Here is a 23,673-nt window from a genome sequence, read left to right on the forward strand (position 1 = left end):
TTTTTGACCCGGACTTCATTAGTGGGATTGAATTCCAATCCTGACAGCTGGCCTTCCTCCACCAACTTACATAAATAAATAAATTTGATTTCTAAAAACCAAATCACTGCAAAATTAATTCTATTTGCATAATTTTGCAGACAAACATTGAGAAAATCTGAGGCTCAGTCTAACAGAAATGAAGAAAAATGCTTGGGTCTATGACTTCTGCAGCCAACTGGCATAGCCAATTAAACAAATAAGAGACCATTAAAGAGCTGTAACAATTGTGGTTTTGGCAGAAGTTCCTGTTCTCATGGAACATACAAACCAACATTTTAACTAAGTCTGATGGGAAAACTTGACTTCCAAAAAGGATCAAAATCCCCCTCTGCTGGGAAGATAAAGTCTGCAACTACAAAATAATTTCAAATTTCAAAGTTGAAAAGCACCATGATTTTAGTAGTGACTTAACTACTATAATTCTAACTGAGCTAGAATTTTGGCTCCATATATTTAGAAAAGTTGTCCCCCATTTTTTTTCAGCTATTAACAGATGAAATATGTCAAAATATAGTTTAAAAGAGAGGAAAACCCAAAGAAATAGAAACAGATTAGTTATTAAAATTAATGAAATATCCCAATGGAAAGAGAAACTCCTGAGGTAACAGAAAGGTAATAATATATAAATATAAACTGTAAATATAAAAATTGAACTGCCTTTTATAATGCCCATTCATTTAGACATGACATTCTCTGTCTCATAGGGAGGAAGAAACATCCTTCTTGCTACTGTTGCATCATCTGTCAATCTATCAAGTTTAACCCCAGTTTACACTCACTGTTTAATAACAAATAACTCTACTTGTAGTTTAAGATATAGAAAAAATTAAGGCCAATATTCTGTTTAAGTGTATGACTAGAACTTTCATATATGAGGGTCCTATGAGCTACCAATTGGACAATTGAACTGTAAAGCAAGAGAATTTTTTCTTTTTCTCTGAGAAAAAATATATGAGAAAATCTGAGAGAAATTATACGAGAGCCTTCATCACTTTAAAATTTTAATTCCATGGTTTAGACACGTTGTTTACTTCCTGAAACCATTACTACATACAAATTAAGAAAAAGTAAACTCGGTTCAATTCAACAGCGAGAGACCTGAAGAAAACATTTCTTTAACATAGGCATTTTTGTTGTTATTTTATTTTTTTGTAGGATATTTTTGTTGGAGAAGGCATGAAAGACAGAAGGTGAAGTAAAATTAAAAAAAACCTGAACTTAAAACCTGCTACAATAGGTCACTGCTGATTTCAGCTTATATTTTGCTGCAACTTCCTTGCCTTGATGTCCAACCCCTATAAAAAGCAAGGTGTGAGCTGAGGACTGCTGCCCAGAATGCCTGTGACCCAGCTCGTAAGAGATTCACTGGCCAGCAATTTTAAACTGAATTCAGGGAAGAAGGAATTTCCTTTTTGGCTTTTATATTCTTGACATTAGCACCTCTGGAAATACAGATAGTAAGATTCATTCATATTTCTCACCACAGATAGAAAAAAATCAGCTAATATTTGTCAAGCACCCAGAAGAAGCTGGTTTTTGAAATAATTAATTACAGCAACACTTATTACAGCAGTGTGCATTCTGCTGCTCAGTAAAGAGCTTGTCCTCAGCAGAATAGAAATAAAATGATGCTATGACTTTAGATAACTGTCTACAGGATTACTAAAAGCCTGCTGGTTCTTAGTACTCTGCAAGCAGAGAGTGCTCTTCAAGGGAACAGCATAATAGTTGTGGCTGCTATTCTAACAAATGGCAGCATGCTTTTTGCACCACAACATTCTTCAAATCTCCATATCCTTCAGAATCTTTGCTACTGGTGCAAGCAAGATGAGCTGAAGAGTTAGGAATGATACTGAAATAAGGGCTTATGCTTCTTGACAATCATTGTATATATGGATATAAGTGATAGAATTATAGAAAAGTGAAGATTGGAAAAGACCTTGGGCTGATTTAGCTCTAGGTTTTTGATGTGCTCAAAGACAACCACTCACAATCAACTTTCAAAAGTAAAAACACTAGAGTATAAATACCATTGCAAAATATCTTAATAGATACATTTTTGGATTAAAGACCTGTGTTTTTCAGCTTACTAAAGGTACTATCCTAAATAAAAGCAAAGCTTGATTTAAACCAAAAAAATCTTTCTTGATAACTAAAGGCTATGTTCTCTGTGGAATACTTGTAAATTCTTTTACATGTTTTACATGCTTTGCCCTTTGACCAGCATTATACCAACCAGATCTCTGACTAAGTGAAATGGATATAATTCCCACCTATTTTAGGATTTCCCTGGCTCTGTAAATGTCAACTGGAAGTAAGCAAGGGTTTGCAAGACACATTCTGCCCCAGGATGAGCTCATTACATATACTGAAGCACACATGAGAGCTCCTGGTGAAATTCATAACAAGTAGCTCCTTGGAGAAATATCATCTCCTTTCATGTTTAAGAAAAATAAAAAAATAAACAGCATATTTTCCTCAAAACTACTCTATTAAAGGCACTCACACTCCACAGTTTTCAGTGACTGAGCTGAGTGCATCTGCTTTCATTAATGAAATGCACTCCAAACAACACTTCAAAACCAGGACTGGTTGAGTCTGTGAGTGGTTGAGTGCTTTCTGTACATTTTTGTATCAGTGATACTCCAGAGTATATTCTGTAAAATTGAATACAAACCAGGTAAATAAATGGCAAACATGCCTTACTGCAAAAATACAAATGAAGTTCTGGGAAGATTCTGGAGGAGTATTTGATTCTATTCACTACCAGCACTAATCTCACTGTAGAACCACTGTGCAATACTGCAAATGACTGACTACAGCTGGCTTTATTCTTATGATTATAGAATGAATATAATATCAATCTCTGTAAGTTTTGGCTTAAGATGCAACATTTCCTCTTCTACTCTTATGTAAGTTTTCAGTGTTAATAAAGACACAAGTGAGACATGATGATGTCCTTTACAAAATATTCTTCAACTTTCTCATAACACTAGAATTTGCTGGTGTTTCAGGTGTGATAAATTTTATGTCTTTATGCACTTTCGCCACACATAACCAAGGATGGGCATCTTTCTGGCGAGCAATAGCACAGAACTCCCTCTTTTATGATTTTCCTGCAGTAATATTTTCTAGGAAATGGGTACATGGATAAAAAATATTTTCCCCATTAAGAATATGGCAAGGGGAGAGAGAGAGAGAGATCTAACCTTTGAGGATGGAGAAAAAAGAGAAGTAAACTAAGAAAATGAACAAGGGGAGTAAAGGCAAAAATCCAAAAGAGAAATAAGGAAAGCAAGATGGGGAAAGACAGAGAAGAGTAGGAACACAGAAAGAATTGCTTTTTGAAAATAATAATTAAGAGAAACCTGAGAGAAAACACAACCGGTGTAAAAGACACATGAAAATAAACTGATATATGCAGGGAAAAAAAAAAAAAAAAGATGAAAAGACTAAAGTGTAAAGTAGATATTTTACAGGACATTAGAATAACAAAGGAAATTAATAAATAAATTTAAAAAACAAAAAAACCCACAAAAAACAAAAAACACCACAAAACCACCAGAATTGGAAAAGGAACATACTGGACAACTGTAAAACTAGAAATAAACAACAGGAACATACCTTAGAAGAAGAATGGTTTGGTATGAAACAAAAACATTTTTAATTTTTGTTTTTCCTATTACATGGCCAAAATTTCAGTTTTCTACAAAGGGTAGCAAATCTAACTGGAGTGCTGGTCATACATAAAAAAAGTCTAGCCCTAAGATGGAAAAATATATAATACTCTAAAAAATACCATTGGGTGTGAGTGTCCAGCAGATCTGGTATGAAGAGCAGTTGGTCTAAATAATTGTATATTTGTTCCAAATTATCTATTCTATTCTATTCCAGTTTATGCTATTTTATTCTCTTGTAACAAAAATGAGCTCTGCCTCTCAATATGTTTCAAACTCTGCTCTCTTTTCAGGAGAAAAATTATATTATAGGAACAGATGTGTCTTTCGTCTTTCCAAGGGTCACAACTTGGCCTTTAGTATATCATAATCTTTCAAAGTTGATTATGTCTTTTCCCCTCAGGATATGTTTAAAAATTTACTGGAGTGCTTTCACCTTACTCTCTGTATCTTCCAGATGACATTTAAGTAAATATGAAAAAAGACAGTAAACCATAATATTTCAAATAACTAGCTGTTCTATCAGCAATAAGATATCACCCTAACATACTGTCTCCAAGTAGTGTCAGAGAAGACAAAAAATTTGTTTTCCAAATTCTGGATTTGAGAAATCAAAGCAATAATTTGTACTGAAAAGTGACTTATTCACAATGTTTCTCAAGCTCTGTGGAAGAGAACATATTATCTTTGATATGCGTGCAAAACATGTGGCTTGCCCTTTATATTTCTAAACCATCAACAATATCAGATTGGGCCTCTGTCTAATGCATTTATAGACGGTAACAACAAAACATTTTCTCAGGCTTTCTCATCCTTCATTCTTTAGTACATTTTTGGTGCTATCCACAGGGAACAAAGCACAGAGAAATAGAAATATTTACTTAAATGCAGCATAAATAAAAAAAGTAATGTGAAATATACCTGTAGCACCTTCCATCTCGTGTTTAGGTCTTCCACACAGCCAAGATTGTACTGGGAGAGTTGGATATCGGAGGGAGTGAAGCGGTGAGCGAGCTCATTGACATGATGAACCTTTTCTTTAAGGGGAACAAGTTCTGCTCGATAAACCTGCGTGAATCAAATGTAAATATAAGTAAATATGAGCACTAACTTCAAAAACTATTGGCTCTGCTACCAGCTGATTAGTAACATGAAGATATTACATGCCAAGCTGAAAGGAAAGAGCATCCGGTCACGATTCACTTACCAGTCTGTTTATTTAACTTCACACGGACTTTAGGTCTCAAGACTGGCATTTCAGAAGGTGCTATGAATTTGGACCCTTCATAGCCACTTTTGGCCAGTTTAGCCAAATTTCTAACCAGCACAACCACTGGGAGGTGCACTGCAGAACATATCTGTCTGCTGCTTCCTCTTTACTTGTGTGTAACAAGTTCAGTCTGGATGGATAGGAGTAATGAGTACAGTTTCACACAGGAAAACAGAGGAAGACAGCTGTTCCCAAATATGACAAATGGAAATATCATGAAAATTTTGCAGACCCCAACAAGGCCATGATTTTACCATGGGTACTGTGTGTGTAACAAATAAAAAGTTTAATAATGGGAAGTCCATTAAAAAAAAAAAAAAAAAAAAAAAAAAAAAAAAAAAAAGCTACGCATACCAAAGTGGCTTACATATTTAAAAGATATAACAAAATAATATTTCTTTAAAGATGACCTTAAAAACTATGCATAAAAGCAGTTTAGCTAATAATTTCAGTAATGTATGTGAAAACCAGAATCTGCTAGTTACAAACTTCTTTTTAAAATCAATAACCTGATGATGATGTCTCCATGATGTATCTGGGTACATTCAGATAAATTCAGGGCACCATGACTTTATCAAACAGAGGAATCTCTATGTAGATCTTCCACTGCTCCATATCTATCTTTTCTAAGGAGACATTTATGAATTTTTAATGTGATAAAATATGTCAAAATGTAACAATGAGTCATTTCTAAGGGACAAATTCTGCCATTCTCAGAACCATGTGTTATTGCCATATGATGTCTCACACAAAGGCAGAATAATTTACTTGCTGTATTAGTCTGCTCTATCGCTCCTTTCTCTCAGCATTTTTTGCATAAGCCACATGTGGTCTGCATCTCATTTTAGGTCATCAAATAACCTGAAATTATTGCCTAGTAATCTTTTCAACACACGATGCAAAATAAGGTAAAGAAAGCCCATCCAGTATCTCAGTGAACCTTTAAAGTAAATAATATGAAGACATTCATGGATGTTAGAATGCCACGAAGTGCACTAAAGGTAAACAACATTGAAAAATTGTTCCTCAAATGTCTTTTAAAACCAGGCTTGACTTCCATCAATTATGTTAAATTACCCTGCAACATAAGGAGTTAGACTGACTTCAATGGTACTCATACAGTGAGTGACTCTAATGATCAATCTTTAAAATACTCCATCAGAAGGGATGTGCATTTTGTAAAGGAAGTGCAGAGAACTATGCAAATGCCATGGTGTGAGAGAAGATGCATACATTAAGTTCATGACATGACAGCTGACTTCCCCATTTCACCAGTTTTATACCACTGGAGTAGAACTGAAATTACTGGTGAGTACTGATTTAAAGATTAGTGCTGAGCAAGGTCCGAAATACAAAGAAAAGGAAGACAGCTCACGTTTGGTTTTACCCTAGAGAGTTATATATGTGCTTACCCTGAACTTTTTAGTTAGCAATTGAGTTCAGAGAACAAGCAATGTGCTGTAAAAGTAGACATTTGTTGTTGTAAAATAAAGGCCTCAAAGGCTGAAGAAGTATATACACCACTATCTGAGCACTTCACTGACAAATGGTTGTTTTACTGCTTTTTTTCCTGTGATCTGCTATTTTTGTGGCCTGGTCATGAACCCGTGGCCTACATTTGGGATGATCAACTCAGTTCCTCCCATGTTGTTTAATTTCCAAGATGAGAGAACACCCCTAATCTAGTGCCACCAATAACCATTCTGCAAAAAATACATATATATGTGTATATATTTAGATATCCTATAACAGAAAATATATAATAAAGTAATATATAATAAAAATTAAATACGCACAATAAATATATATATATAATAAAAACCACTATTATAAATAAATGCCTATCAATAGATGCAAATAACAGTTCCTACATACAATGAACTTTAATGCAGTTCCTGTACTAAATTGAGTTAATTCTCTATTATTTGTACGGGATTAGGATCAGGTTTCTGACTGAAAAAACATCACTGCTTAAGCAAAGCACACAGACCTTATCCGGCACTTGTTTTTAAACAGATATTAAAGTATCTGGCTGATTTCAGACCAATTATTTGCACCTGCATTGTGGACTTGAAAGTACTGGTCTCACTTGAATACTGACATTAATTATTAGTTAAATCACACAGCCATTGTACCTAAATTAAAGTGAAATCGAAAATCTTTCATAATTAGTCAACAAATTTTTTGACTGTAAGTTATTTTACAGACCAGAAAGGCTATAGCACAGAAGCAGCCCACTCCAAAAGAAAATAAATAAAACATCCATGCTAAACCAACACAACATGGAAGTAAAGAAAACTCATCTTCTGCCTTTTCCTCAATCGATGTCCTAATTAATTTTTTTGTGCTTGAAGGATAATGATTTTTGCAATGTGATAATATTCTAATGCACAAAATACCATAGCTTTTGCCTTTAAATTCAATATTCTGTCTTCTATTATTGCTAAGCCTGAATTTTTGCTAGTGTTTTTATTAGCTGGCCAAATCCAAACATGATAAACAGCAAGAACAAAGAAAGGAATGCTAGTCAATGAACAGCTATGTAATTAATGCCAGTAAGCTTACAATTAGAAAACTGCAGACGGAAAAGAGAAAAATAACCACAGAAAGATTTGGAATATGACTTTGTATAATTAAGAAGTCAGCAACTGTAAGACATCTTTAAGCAACAGTTTATCACAGACAAGCAGTCCATCAGTCAGTATACATGACTCTAAGCATTGGTAGAAGCAGAAATTTAGAATTTTTAATGGAAATATGTTACAGAAATATTTATATTTGTAATAATAATTTTGTATAATACAAGACTGCTTGATTTTTTCTATTTTTTTTCCTTCTGCATAACAGTTGACACTAAACACATAATAGGTTTATAATGAAAAAAAAAATGAAGAATTATATGGCTGGTAATTTAAATACAAACATACATGGTGAGTGGTAGTGTTTTACTATCACAAGGAGATGTACCCATTAAATTGCTCAGAGTGCAAATGAGTTCACAGTATGAACAGCAATAGGACAACCGGCCCCAAATTATCTTCATTATAACTGTCCTTATGCAAGACAGAATTTCAATGGTTTGTGATACTGTAGGTGGTAGATTGGATTTTAAATGATCCGTACAGTCTTGTTAGAAAATATTTCAAAATACATTGGAAAACAAACAAGGGCTCTAGAAGACACATACCACAGACATCTTAACCAGACAAATACTAAAAGTCTAGAGAACACACAATGGCCATAATCAGCCAGATGAAAAGCGCATCTTGCCCAGTCCCTTGTCTGATAGTAGCCAATACAGTTGCTTAAGGAAGAAAGTAAGGGAAAGTCTCAGCTTCCCAGTCCCTGGTACTCTTTCAGCTCAGCAACTTGAGTCTCAGAGATTATGGAGCCAGAAGCTGTATTTTTATGTCAAACAGATCTTGATGGAATCCTTTCCTAGGAATTAGTACTTGATTTTTGGACTAACAGGCTTTTATGATCCAAAATATCCTATGGCAAGTTTAACATTTAGGTAAGAATTTTTGGGTTTTTAAACCTATTTCTGGAGACACATTTGTGACCTTCCCTAAATCTTAGCTCATGAGGGACAGAGATCAACCATTCCTTGTGGACTTTGTGCTGTGTCAGGATGCACATGACCTACATTATGTTTTTTCCTTCTTGATGCTTAAGATGCAAAGATTGAGATATAATTGGTTAAATGCGGGTATCTATAGGGTATGTACATCTAAGTGAGTTGCCCTTATATCTACATAGTTCCTCTATATTCCACAGCTGATCAAATCCAGGAGTTGAACATAATGTAAAGTTTTACTATAGGATGGCAAGAATCATATTCTGAATTGCAACAGAAACAAACAGATTCTAATTGACTATACAGGGAGGCTAGGCAAGTAACTCATACACAGAAAGCTATCTGGCACCTGAAAAATAAGACAAACCCCACTCCAACACCATTTATTTTGTCCTTGGATACCTTTTACTTAGTCTGTTATAACTGTTTTTAGATTGGTGATCCCAAACACTTCCTACTACATACATGCTATAGATACAACAGGGACTTACACATGATATTTTCTGCTTTTTTGGTAATTTTCAGTAATTCCTCAAATTTCATTTGGCTTTCTGAACAGTCCTGAGTATCAATGTGATGTTTTCACAGACCTCTGTTATGATTCCAAGACCTCTTTCGTGCGTGCTAAAGTAATGTTTGAAGAGATAAAGAAGCCTAAAGAGATCATTACTGTAAACAGAAACTTGGGATAGCTTTTTCTACATTTTGCTTGAGATTATCAGCATTTTATTTCATCTGCCATCACTTTGTTGGCAGCTAGTACTGTGAAGGCTTTCCATGTTTGCAATCTGTCCTCACCTTAATTACTTCGAATAGGGTTGCATCATCAAGATGTGACACTGCATTAATAATTTTCCTTTCCAGTTAATTATGTACATGCTGGACAGAGTAGACCTTCTGGAGCACATCATCTTCCTCTTTGGGAAAACTGACATGTGCTTTTTGTTTTCTTTTACAGGAAATTACCAGATAATTGGTTATCTCTCCACCAGAAGACCTTTTCTGTTGTCTCACTTGAACTTAGTTTCTTTGCTGGAATACAACCTTAAAAACCCTGGGAATGGCAAATGGCCTATAGCCCCTTAAAAATTATGCTCATGTTTCCTTAGAGGCACAGTTGGAGATGTAAGGCACACCTACTTTTACAAAACTGTTCTCTCTTCTATAGAATGTCCTTTCCCTGATTTTCTTGTCTGTAGCTCCACAGGCCTGACTACGTGCACTATTTGAAAATTATCACCATGTGTGTCCCTCATCACTCCTCATTAAACCCCCCTAAATTTAAATAAGAAAATGCTGTTAATAGATCCGGCTCTTTTACACTCCCATTAGAACACTTAACCAAACAGCCATCTGGTTCTGGTGATTTAATGTTCTTAATCAAGACAATTTGTTCTTTGTTTCAAATAGGTCTCTTTATTATTTTCTTTAGCCATGCCATCTTTCCAGGTAATTCTGAATCCATCTGGATGGTATGGATTGGTTCTGAGGATGCAGTGCCTCCGTGATGCCTTCACACGCTTTGTCCTTTTGGTTCCTTTTCGGCAGCCTTCCTCATTTGTGTGCAGCCTTCTTTCTGAAAACTGAACACTGCTGTAGTGGATTTCTTGGGTTATTTTTGTCCATGCAGAGATACTGACCTTTAGTTCATAACGATCCCTATTATGATAGCAATGTTTTGAACTTGTAGTGCTCAGTACCAAGCCAAATCTTTTCCCTGTTGGTTATTCTCTTGGGAGTTTCTTATGTATTCTCTATTCAGTGCTGGAACTTCAATTCCAAAAGGATTTTAGACTAGTGTCTGTAATTACAGATCAGTTTCTAACATATTTTAGAAGATGCAGGATAAGCCTCCCAAAATTATTTGCAAGTTGTTTTCTGCATTAAATTTGTTTGTGCTTTGGGTATCCTATTCCAAGGTAGTAAAACCACCAGACAGCCCTCACCTCTTTCCAGAATACCAACTCTATTAATGAAAATTTGATGCTTAGGTTTTTTTGGGTTTTTTAGATGCCTTTTCTTCCACATTTCACATGCCATGTGGGTGGTTTTATTCTATCTTTTATTTAAGCAACCCTAAAACAGATTTTGCTTTGGAAGGCTGCCCAATGTTCAGAAGATAGAAGAAAAATCAAGGTCTTTTTATTTAAAGATTCACTAAAGGGGGAGGGGTTTTGTCAATGCCAGGAAAAGGTTTGCTTTTTCTTTTGGGATTCATAAATTGGTTCCACAGAAACGGAAAGAAAATTCACTAATCATTCAAGTAGAAGAGTAAAAAAAAAGAAAACAAGCTTATTTCAATATCAGTACTATGTATTTTACTAATTGTACATACTTGTTTTTTATATATATATAAAATATATATTTTATGTACTTATATAAAAACAGACATATATATAGACTATATAATATATATTTTTAATATATATATAGCCAATATTATATGCTTTTCTAACTTCTTGGAGTTTTTGTTGACAAATTAATGATAATGATAAAGGAACACTGACTATACAATGCACATTTTCAATTTCTTAACCCCCTTCTCCCTCAACCACAACCATATGTACAAGTACTGGCTGACAAGTCAGAGAGTTCAGGAATCCAACCAAAATTGAATGAAGTGCCTGTAACTTTCGGCTCACTGTTGTTAATGGAATAGGGTGAATAAAGACCATTAAGCCATTTGGAAAATACACCCTGAAGAGAAAGTATATTCCCAGAACCTTAAGTATTCCTTGTGCACAGTGAAAAACTAAAATGAGGACTGTTTTTCATTTATTGTCTGCAATTGAAAAATGCCAATGGATTATTAAAAATGCCTTTTTACATTTACTGTCCTTATTCCTACCAATCCAAGCACCTACTATGTATGTTTAGATGTAGTCCTCAACACTGCCTTGTCAGAACAATTAGCATTTATGCAGCTATATTAAGAGTATGAAATCATTGCTGCTTAGCATTTGCCATGCTGACAAAGGAAAATAACAGCACGCACACACAAAGTCATATATCCTTATGCACATCTCAGTAGCACTGAGATTGCATTTAGCTATATTTTTCTTTTGAGGAATTTAAAATTTTATTCAATAAACTGACAATATCTAAAAATTATTTATTTGCAATTGGTATGCAATTGTTCAATAAGAAACTTAAAACAAGATATTATGATATAAAATAGTCAGTATTCTTATTGGCTCCTACCTACCTGCAACATTTCTGTTGTGAAAAATAACTTGAGAGCAGACCCATTTTGTGTGTTACTTGGACTTGTAAACAGGTTTTAAAAAAATCTATGTGAGCCATGTATGAACAATTACTCCACCACTATTGTGTGATATTTTTTCCCAGCTATATTGTCCTGAGTCACACTGAACATATTGGTAAAAATGAAGACTCGTTAGTGTTTCCCATACTCATGGGCAGAGGGACCATGAATCTCACAGTGCATATACTGCAGTACCCTTCACTTGTTGCAAACAGGAGTTAAAAGAGACTTTAAAGTTCATTTCACCAGTGCATCAAATGATTTAAGTGTTCAGTGCCAGCTTCTGGAAATGAGTCTCTATCTACTTCGTAATGGATGGAACTGGCACGATGCCTGTATAAGATATTAAAGGCAATTTGGCATAATCTCTAGATTTTTATTTCTCAAATTTTATGGACTGGCAATTATAGCAACACCAGCCTTTGATTTGAACACTATGTTTATGCTTAGAGCACAACACTGGAAATTAAAATTGATCCCGAAGTTAGTTTCCCCCAGAGACAATAAATGCAAGACCTCAGTAGATAGTGTCCTCTTTCACAAACGTTCATTTTTATAAGCCTAAACATGAGGGATTTAAAACATTTTTCTTAGCTTTTTATAAAGGAAGGAAAAAACCCTGAATAATTTGAAAATCATCTCTAGTTTTTCAGCAATGGTATTTACTATTTAGGCTGTTCATATCTTGTCTTTATACAGGACTAAACATTGTAGCAACTATATTTAGGAATTAAATGTTTTGCACTTCCTAATAAACTTTTCAAGACCGTGCAAGCTTGGACATGTACAAAAACTGCAGGCAAGAACACTAATTTCTTACTGTTATTAGTGTTTAAGTGCATAATGGTTTCTAAATAATTTTGTATGCCTACTGAAAATCACTGCAAAGGCATGCACCAAAATATATATAAAAATGTTTTCATTCTCACAAACCCCTAAACTGTCATGACAGACTGGCTGAAGCTGGAAGGCAACTCTTGAGATCATCTAACCCTGCCCCTCTGCTGAGAGCAGGGTCAGTTGCCCAGGACCACGTCCAGTCAGGTTTTAAATACCTCAAATGATCAAGACTCCACCACTTCTCTGGGCAACCTCTGCCAGTGTTTGAACAGCCACAGGTGTGTCTTCTCATATTGAGGTGGAACTTGATGGGTTTAATTTGTATCCATTGTCTCTTGTCAGTGGACAGCACTAAGGAGAATCCAGCTTTCTCTTCATTCCCTCTCATCAGGAATTTATGCACATTGCTAAGATACTGAGCTGCCTTGAGTCTCAAGGCTGAGCTGTCCCAGTTCTCTCAGCCTCTCCTCACAGGGAAGATGCTTTAGTGCTGTAACCATATTTGTGGCCCTGCCCTGGACCTGTTCCGGTGAAATCCATACCTCTCTCATACCCCAGAGCCCAAAACTGGACCCAACCCTCCATGTGTGACCAAGGCGGAGCAGAGAGGAAGGACCACCTCCCTCAAACTGCTGGCAATGTTCTGCCTAAGGCACCCCAGGGTGCTGTTGGCCTTTGGAATGAGGATGTGTGTAAGAGATTTAGAGATCACAATTTGTTCAAATGCTGTTAAGATTACTGAAGGACTTTGCCACTGTAGCAAACCACGCAAAGAAGCAACTGCTCATCTGCGAGTACCAAAGCTCATCCTGTCTCAAATATGCCTTCTGGATTCCCGCAATTTGGACTGTGAGTTAATCCACCTGGCAGGAACTTGAGATGAGACAAAGGTGGTACTATTGTCCAGTCATCTCATGTCTAAAGAAAGGTAAATGAAGCTGGGGAGGAGGATTTTTTACTGCAAGGAGTCCGTGGGAAGGCCAGCTCAGCAACTGTGCTGGTAGCTGGCTGTGGCTGGGTCCAGTGCAGGGAGACTGTAGCCTTGCTGGCTCAAAACAGGAGGGCACTGTCTCAAATGAAGAGAAAGAACAAGCATGGGACTAATTAGCATTGGAAGTGAGGGAATCATTTAACCCACAGAATAAAAGAACTGTGTACCAATGAGCACGGATTCCTTTTTTTGGCTAAAATGTATAAATGGTGAGCAGCTTTGAGCGACCTTGGAACCCCCGCCACTGAGAAGCCCAGCGTGAAGAGGATCAACGGGATTCTGCTGGATCCATGGGTGGTGACTGTAATTCCATCTGATCTATTATGCTCTCTCTCACTCTCCTCTCAATTCTTTTCTATTTCTTTCTCTCTACCTCACATTTTACTGTTAAATAAACCCCATACTATCGACTTAAACACATGGCCTTGTTTGCACCTTAATTCAGGCAGAGGCATCTCCCTAGTAATTGTAATAACTGGATTTTAACGGTGTGTTCCTGTCAACTGTTAGTCTACCAGGATCCCAAGACTCTTCTCTTCAGAGTTGCTTTCTGGCCAATTGGTCTTGAGTATGTATTGTTGGGGTTCTTCCTCCCAGGTCACAGGACTTGTCATTTCTCCTTGTTGAACTTCACGGGATCCCCCTCGGTGTAATTCTCCATGCTGTCAAGGCCCATATGAGTGACAGCAGAACCATCTTGTGTAATGGCTGTGTGGCTGTGCCTTTCCGCACCGGGCGGACGCGGGCCCCTGGCTGGCTCAGATCTGCACAGCGGCCAAAGCGTTTTCAGTCCGGGTTTGCAAGCAGGTTATCTTTACCCGCTGGGCTCGGCTTCTCAGCAGCGGCTGGTTCAAATTGTGTTGTGACTGCGGAGGCAGATGAAAGGATGGCTCTTGGCTAAGCAGGTTTAAAGATGGTTTATTCAAGCCGAGCTGCTGGAGATCCGCAGCCCGTCCAAACTGCCGGCCAGAGAGAGTTTGAATTTCCCTCCCCGATCTTATAAGTGAGGGAGGGTTCAGGGGAGGTGACAACAGGATAGCAAATCAGGGAATTTGGGGGGCAACAGGGGGTGTCCACTTCTAAGCCTCTGACCACTGACAAAAAGGGAAAAGGAATTCCCCTGGGGCCAACCTATCACTCGGTGCCTCCCTGGGAATTTCCCAAGCCGGGGAGGGGTCCTGAAGTGATAGACAGGATGCCCCAGAGCGGGGGGGAGAGGGGATTGACAAGGATAGGTGGGGGGTGGGATGATTGACATGAAACAACTCAAAGGGGATGGACTGTTACAATACTGGGGGCACAGTGAAATGAACCATAACATAAAACTCCTTATAAAAACTTAATAAAACAATTCTTGCACCGCCACATGGCTGGCGGTGGGTGGGTCCTCCCACTTTTGTATCAAGTGGGAAATTACTGAAGGTGAGCTCTGTCCCAGGGATGATTTCATTAATGCAGATATTAAATGATATTGAATCAGGATCGACCACTATGATACCTCATATATGACTTGCCTCCAATGCAACTTTCTTGTCTTTCATGTGCCTGGAGATAGTTTAAAAGATTAGCAGCTCCATCACATTCCCAGGGATATGGGTGAGGCTGAATAACCTGTGTCCTTCCTCCCATCCTACTTGAAGGTGAGAGCAACACTTGCTCTCTTCCAGGATGCAAGAATTTTTGCCATTTGCTGTGACTCTTGAAGACAATTGATAATGGCCTCTCAGTAACATCTGCCATCTCATTCTGCACTCATGACTGCATCCCATTAGGACTCAGGTATGACCACAATTATGAGCATGATCCATGACCTTACACATTCCATCATATTTCTCACACTTAGTATGAAGCAGAATTCAAGAAAAGGCCAACTGTGCCTACAGAGAAAGTCTGTTTCCCTCGTCTGTGAGCAGCACTTACATAAGGCTGTGGCCTCATGCCAGCCTGACATTTTCCTGAAGAATTCCCTCAAACAGAAGAGTCTCCCGCTAGCACTGGCTTATGTTAAACCTCAATTCTCACAACCGGTGAAAGAGACAGAAAAGAGCATCTGGTGCTGTGAAGAAAATATGAGATGACTTAGGGAGAAAAGTTCTCCTGTGTCAGATGAATTTCTGTTGTGGGAAGGTTTTACACAAGCAGCGGCTGCAGCTAAATCAGAGCAGGATCCATGTGCACAGTAAGGCGAGTGGCTGCCCTACACCTGGGCCACAGCAGGTTCCCAGCACTGAGGATTGTTCCCCTCAGCTCACTTAGTGTCCAAGTGCAGAAGTATTCATGGGCCAGAGCATTTCCTCCCATTTTACATTTAAAACCATACTAGGTCGAACTGTCCCAGGACAGTTTAACAGTCTCCATCTTTTTCATTCAAAATGAGTTAGTTTCTTCTTTGAGGGGTTTACTGTACTCTGATTCAAATTTCATTGAAACCTGAGTTTGTCAGACACTAGCTCAATATGCTACACTTAGCTTGCTTTTAAACTCACCCTGTATTTTTATTTGATTGTAGTGCTCCAGGGGACAGGCAGTGTAGAGACAAAATGGATTTCAGTTGATTTAATTTTCCATTCTATATATTTTTATAAACTCAGAAATGACCAAGCAAGAGTGCACTACAGCAGAATATAAATCCTCTTCTGGGATAAAAACAGTTCAAAAAACCCAAAACATCAGGGGAGAAAGAAAATCAAATTCCCTTTAAGTTCTCACCCATTCTGAATTCTGTACTTCTAAATCAGTAAAACATTGCATTCTTCAAAAGCTATTTTCTGCAAATTTGGAAGACTAACTCAGTATTAGTTTAAAAATAAGGATATTAAAATTTGAATAGATGAAAAAAAAAATGAACTAATGCCAGGTATTAATTTTCTTCTTTTCTGAACTCTCAAGGGAAAAAGCTATAATTTGTAGAAATGCTATATCTAGCCAAAAATATTTTTTATTAGAATGTCTAATTTAATGAACAGAAGCACACTAATAAATAGATGCACTTATCCTGAAACACAGATGACTAGGTTACTATAAATTTTGATCTATTTATTTATTTATTTTAGATCAACAGCTGATATATAGCTTTATGATTCCTGAAAAAACACAAGCTATGCTACTGCTTTGCCATTTATTCTGAAATTGTGTTCTCCTCGATGGAAAGGGAAAAGTAAATAAGAAAATTTAGACTGCAATTCATGCTACAAGAACAACTCTACCCATGTCATGTCAGAGCCCATGACTGCTGAAGTGTTGTAAACAGCTCCACACCAATTTTTTCCATGTAATCAATGTCAGTTACTCAGTTACTTTGCAACCACAAAGAGATGACATACCTAGGAACTGTAAGTAACTAGAAGGATTTCAAAGTGTGATCTGAAAGTCTAATAACGACTACACCAAAGTCACAAGAAGCAAAAAGGAAATTTTGCAAAGGAAAGTTTCCTTGCAGTATGCTTTCAGCCAGCATTATTAAAGCTAAAAGCACTTGGAAAGTATATATGCTTATATGCAAACATATATATTGCTTATATATGCAAACTGTTTTTAAATCATTAATAACACAGTATCCATTCCTATTAGTTAATTGGTAAACAGTGTATGTTAGATATACAAACAGAAAAGGTTGAATAATAAGCCATGTTCATTACCAAAAGCTCTTTCAAGTTATAGCGACTCCTTATCCTCAGAAAATAGTTGCATACAAAGCAAATCTCTATTGTGCTGTAAAGCAACAGGGTATTTTAAAGGCAAATGCACTATTTCACTGACTCCTAGTTTTGGCCAGGACAGAGTTGGTTTTCACTACCACAGTCATGAGAGAGCAGGGAAGGGCTGGGCAGGGGCTGGGCTGGGGGTCATGTAAGAGATGGAGCTGCTGGCCCCATGGGTGAGCCTAGGTTGTATTCCATGCCTTCCACGTCATTGCTGAGGGGTGGAAATAGGGATTCTCACCTCTCAAGAAACCTGGGGTGTTGGCTGGGGTAGGGGAAAAGGGAGCCATGGAGGATCCAGGATCATTTTTGCCTTTTGTCTCGGTGGCCACTCAGGGCCTTGGCCAGTGAATATTTTTTTTTGTATGTAAATCACACTCTCTTTTGTATACTTTTGTTGTTAATATTGTTGCTGTTCCTGTCAGTTTTTCTTATTCCATTGCTGCTTTTCAAGTATATTGTCCTTAATCCAGAATCTGTTTTTGTCTCCCTGGTATGGAGAGGAAGGTGAGGGGGAAGGGAGAACTTTCATTGGGGTTTATTTTGTGACTGGGTTTTGAAACCTGTGCACTGACAAAAAAAAAAAAAAAAAAAAAAAAAAAGGAAAGCAGTTTAAACCAGAAAGATTGTAATAGCTGTATTATAACATTACAGAACACCTCAAGCTTCCAGATATCAGCAGGCAGATCCTGTAGCTCAGGAGGAAAAATATGGATACATACAAAAGATTAGCTTAGAGACTATTAAAACACAGATTGTTTTCTGACACTCCACCAACACTAAACAATTCAGACAAGAAGCTTCAGAAACTCCTTCTTTTTTTTCTAACAAAAAGCTTAGAGATCTTTAATTAAAAAAAAAAAAAACCAAAAAAAACAACAAAACTTTACTTTTTCCTCTCATGTAGTTAAATTTACCCTGTAAGTATTTCATAATGTTTAGCCTCATAAAAGTGATAATTACTACCTCTAGTAAGGGGGATAAAGTTTTTCATAGACCTTAAGGCCAAAATAAGTTATTACAGTCCACTCAGTCTCTAATATCCAGAAGAACGCAGGTCAGATGCACTGTTCAATTGCTTTGTTGAAAGCTCTGTGTTCCAACTCTTGAATTAGTATTGAAATTCCTGTCTCCACCTTTTCACCACCACTCTATGATGTGTGTGGAGTGGGCATGGGTGAAACACCAAGTCAACACAGAATCACAGAATGGCTTGGGTCAGAAGGGACCTTTAAGATAATCTATTTCCAACCCTTCTGCCATGGGCTGGGAACCTTCCACTAGATCAGGTTGCTCAGACCTCCATCCAGCCTGGCCTAGAACACTTCCAGGGATGGGGCATCCTCAATTTATCCAGGCAAACTGTTCCAGTGTCTCACCACCTTCACAGTAAAGAATTTCTTTGTAATATCTAATCTAAACCTACTGTCTTTAAGTTTGAAGCCATCATCCCTTGGCCTGTCACTACATGCTCTTGTAAATAGTCTCTCTCCGTCTTTCCAACTTTACTGGAAGACCACAATGAGGTTACCCTGAAGCCTTCTCTTTTCCAGGCTGAGCAATCCCAAGTCTCTCATCCTTTCCTCTGTGCTAAGGGTGATGATTAGAAGGGTGCTCTATCCCTCTATTCATCTTGGCAGCCTCTGGACTTGCTTCAATAGCTCCATGTCCTTCCTGGGCTGGGAGCCCAGAGCTGGATGCAGTCCTGCAGTTGGAGCAGAGCAGAGGTGCAGAATCCCCTCCCTGCCCTGCTGCCTACAGGGCTTTTGCTGCAGCCCAGGAAATGTTTGGCTCTTTAAGCTGTGAGTACCCATGGCCAGCTCACGTCCAGCCTCTCACCCACCAACTACCCCAAATCTTTCTCAGTGGGGATGCTCTCCAACTGTTCAACCCCCAGTCTGGATTGATACCAGGGGCTGCCCTGACCCAGCTGCAGCACCTTGCACTCATTAAACCACATGTGATTCCCATAGGTCTACTTGAGGTGTAAATTCCTAGACTTCCTACATCTAACAAGAGCATCTCTCAACCAGTGCCAGAGAAGGAATTCAGTTCTAACAGCAGCAACTGCAAGTGACAGTGACTTTCTTTTTAAGCTAATGTAGGAAGAAAGAACATTAAAATGAAATGCTGAAAGGGAGACAGTTAAATAATACTTAAAAAAATTAAACATGTGTCGGATTTCTGTAACAGCACCAGACACAGGATGGGCAACTGTCATGAGCAGTGGCCACCTTTCCAGGCATTCAGGCTGAAATCCTTCTGGGTGGATTCCCTGCCACGTCTTTAGGGGGAGAAGGCTGTGGCTCTGGGAAGTGGGCAACAGTGGCTCCTGCTGTGACTGAGGGAAACTACCATTCTTTTTCCAGTGGTCAACTGAACCCAAGTAAAATAAAGCAATTTCCAGGTAAAATATAAAGAGAATAAGAAAAATTTGAGTGGCATTGCTATCTTGACAAATTAGTTTTACTGATTCAGTTGCCCTATTTGTAAACTGGAGATAACATTTCTATGGCAGTCTCTGAAAGAAGCAGAGAAAATAACTCATGAGAAGCACTATAAAAGTGCTAAGTAGCAATTATAAAGTTTTATTATGGGTTAACTTTGGCCAAAAAAATGAAATAAAACTCTATTAGGCCTTAAATTTATAAAGATGAAAATGCGAAATGTGTTTCATTGGCTCCCTGATAAACATTTCAGGCAATATAATATTCACTGCGCTCCCTACATCAGCTAGTCCCTAGGCAATTACTGGGTATCAGCACAGGAGCTTGATAAATTGATTTCACTTTGCTCATTGATTTGCCCCTGTCATAGAAACAATATCATTACAGAATCTGCACACTTGATAGTTCCCAAGAATTCATTTTGTCAATGTTTTAAGAAATGATTTAATTAGAAACACAGTACTGACAGTTTTTTTCATGAGGAAAAAAATTGTCTCATCACAGAAACAAACAACATTAAAATTAATTTCTGGTACTCTTTCCTTTTCCCTCCTCCCCTGTCTCAGTGAATGTCCATTTATCTCGTTATATAATATCTGATAAGTCCTTTTTCTTTACATAGGAATGTTTCAATAGCAGACTATATATAGGAGATCAGAATTATGTTATAAATACTCCTTAGATATAAATTTGCTCCCTTTAGCCACACAGCTCCCTGTGCCACATTCACTTAGGACTGAATAAAATGGTCCCACAGTAAGAAGAAATGTGTTATTTGCATTGTACTTTTTTTCCTTCTTGGCTAAATATTTACATTTCCAGGTCGTAAGAAAAGAAAAGAAAAGGAAAAAAAAAAAAAAAAAAAAAGGCATTTGAGCAGAATCAAAACAGTTCAAGAGCATCTTTGATTTTAAGTCATGTCTTGGAATGTTAATACTTCACCATCAGACTAATATCTATGCATGCTGCATTTATGTGGCAAACTTGAAACAAGAAGCCGTGCAAAATGTCAGAGTCGCTGCTATAACCACGCCACTTAGGCACTTCAAAATTAATGTTTAATTCTCCTTCTAAAAGCACAAGTCTTATACTTCCTCTGATAAACTGATAAAGAGAAATCTCTTAAAAATGTTCTGGTCTGACCTCAGTTCTGAGCTTCAGAGGCATAAAATGACAGACAAGTCTTTATATACGTATTAGTCAGTTCTCTCAGCAGGGTATCAGAAACCAAGATCAGAGATTGCCAATACTTAAAAAGTCAAATTCTGCCTGCCGATGTGCATGTTGAACTCCCACTGAAATCAGCAGGGGGAATTCATACAAGGAAAAACTTGGCTCTATATGAAATGTATTGATCTAATAATAGCATCTTCTACCAAACTGGGTTGGAGGTAGAAAAGATTTCTACCTTGACTGGTCACTTTTTTTTTACTTCTTTGGACCTCAAGAATTTTCCTGCAGTAGTTGTCAGGGAAAAGTTATCAGTATTCTTTAGCCCAAACATCCTTAATCAGAGAAAATAGTTGATATCTTCTATTAATAACTGTGTAAATACAGTTAACACAAATCTAACAGAAATTGGGTTAAATGGGTACAGATCTTTTCCAGGTATTTGTTCTTTTGAAAAACGATTTACATGTAGCTGCTTCTTACACTAACTGTGATTCCTCAGAAATTTAATTTAAAAATACTCATTTTTGTTTCTTCTTAGCAGAGCAATGCTACTTTTTTTTTGTATCACAATTATGCTACTCTTTCCCAATAAGTAGTATGATGAAGAGCAGTCCTAATTTTAAAAGACCAAGATTTCACTTCTCTGCCTGCTCATCATCATTCTTATTATTCCTATGCAAAAAGAGATTTTGGATTCTTACTGAAAACAGGTAGCTTAATATAGACAGAAAACCTATGTAATCTAGTTTTCCTAAAAAACTATAAAAAAATATAGATAGAGTGGTAGCATCTAAACCTGAGATAAGAAATTTATAATTTATTGCAAAAAGAAGTCAGCAGAGGGAATGATTGTTTGCTTCAGGTATTTAAAATGGATTTAGATTAGGCTATTACCATAATGAACTCTCCAATCCTGTCTGACTGATTACATTGAATGAACATAAGGTAGACCATACTTTTTAAATTAAATTTGTATCAGTAAAAAAACTACCTGATTATTACACACTAAATAACAATTTTTGAACATATTTCTTTTTGTGTAAGAAAATAAATTGATTCATAAGCTGTTTAAATGAGATTGAGAGACCACAGGACACAACTGAGTAACTTTCATCTCCTACAAGATAAGAAGCGTAACAGAGCTAAAATCAGCTGGTACAAGTACATGACAAAACAGTTCATGGTTTTTAACTCCATTTTATATTGAAGAAAAACCTTAGCAAATTAAACTTGCCCTCAACAGCGACAACCAAACAACCCTACTAAATTCTCTCTTGTATAAAAATTCATTTAGAAAAGGGTAAAGGCAACATACCAGGCTGTCACCAATTCAGTAATGTGGTTAGCTGAGGTATCTTTGATGTATAACAACATCTTGAAAGTTGTCCCATTAACAAATTGAAAAAAACTTCAAGTATTTCTTTCATTACAGCAAACTCCAACAGTTTTAAATTCACAGGAATATTATATATTGCAAGGACATCCATAGGATGTCAAAGTGTTCCAGTGAATTTCAGTATGGTTTTGGTTTATTTTAAAATAGAGTTTATCGTGCTCTTATGTACTCTAAAGTTGTTTTAGTTTATATTAGCAGTAAAACAGTTGATGAAGAGTTGATATTTTGTAAATTCTGGTTTTATTGACTATATTTATATTTAAAACTTAAAGGTCATCCAGTATACCTTTAGATTATCTTCTCCTTTTATAGCATCTTAGAACAATCTCTAAACTACCAATATTTTACTAATGCAAAATTTATTTAGAAAGATAACCTCTAATTCTCTTAGGAACTAACTTTTGGGTTTTGGAAAGCTGGAAAATTCATTAGTAGGAAATAGTTACTCTGTATATAATAGTTTTAAAAGTCCCAGAGTCCAGCACAGAACTTATTAGGAGACTTAAGGAAATAGAAGATCTTAGCCCAGATTGATTATAGCCCTTGGTGGTAACAGCTGGCTTCAAATTAAACTGAAAAAAATGTATATGCATTTTGAAGCAGTTTAAGAACATATCATAAATAACTATTGTGTGAGTCTATTACAGAACGACGTGTATGAAATGGTAAGCTTGAGAGCCATTTGTAACAGTAATTACTTCAGTTATAGTATGAAGAAAACATGAACACTTCCATCTCCTGTACTGCAGACAAATAGTTTCCTGATCAATTATGAACCAATGGAACCTGTCATCTTCTAATTGTACAAACAATTTGAAAACACCTAATCCAATCATAGCTCATAGTCTAAAACTCTGCATGTGAAATACTTTAGCATTTTTGTGTTGTTTAAAACTAAGAATAGTAAGGAGTGTAGCTCTAGTAGAACGTCTATCAGTAAAGAAAGAGAATGAAAAAATATTTCAGAAGCTGCTATATATCCAATGCCATTTTACATTACAGACTGGACACCATGAGCTCTGCTAACTTAATTTGGTGCATAGTATAGTTTTATGTTAGTAAAAATTAACAAGAGAATAGGCATCACATTGCAATCTGACCTCTATTTGGTTTAACAAGGGTCTGGCACTGCTAGTGGTAACAAGCTGATTGGAAATTCTGGTTATTCAATACATCTTCCAGTAATTATTTCTTGCATAGATTCTATTGATCTATTTAAAACTGATCTCCAGCACACATCTCCATTGCTAGGAGGGGATGAATGGGGACTATTGGCTTGCTTCTAGGTGTCATT

At 36.9% G+C, this 23,673-nt stretch overlaps 1 protein-coding gene across 7 annotated transcripts in view; it reads right to left on the reverse strand.

Annotated features, from left to right (window-relative positions):
* DMD (dystrophin) overlaps window positions 1–23,673 on the reverse strand; it is a 1,060,860-nt gene that overhangs the window by 155,892 nt on the left and 881,295 nt on the right. For all 7 annotated transcript variants that reach the window (XM_040088691.2, XM_040088709.2, XM_040088718.2 and 4 more), the window contains one exon: window positions 4,641–4,787. In XM_040088691.2, coding sequence (XP_039944625.2) covers window positions 4,641–4,787 — 147 coding nt within the window. The remainder of the gene's footprint in view (window positions 1–4,640; window positions 4,788–23,673) is intronic.

Source organism: Hirundo rustica, chromosome 2, assembly GCF_015227805.2.
Source record: "Hirundo rustica isolate bHirRus1 chromosome 2, bHirRus1.pri.v3, whole genome shotgun sequence".
NCBI lineage: Eukaryota > Metazoa > Chordata > Aves > Passeriformes > Hirundinidae > Hirundo > Hirundo rustica.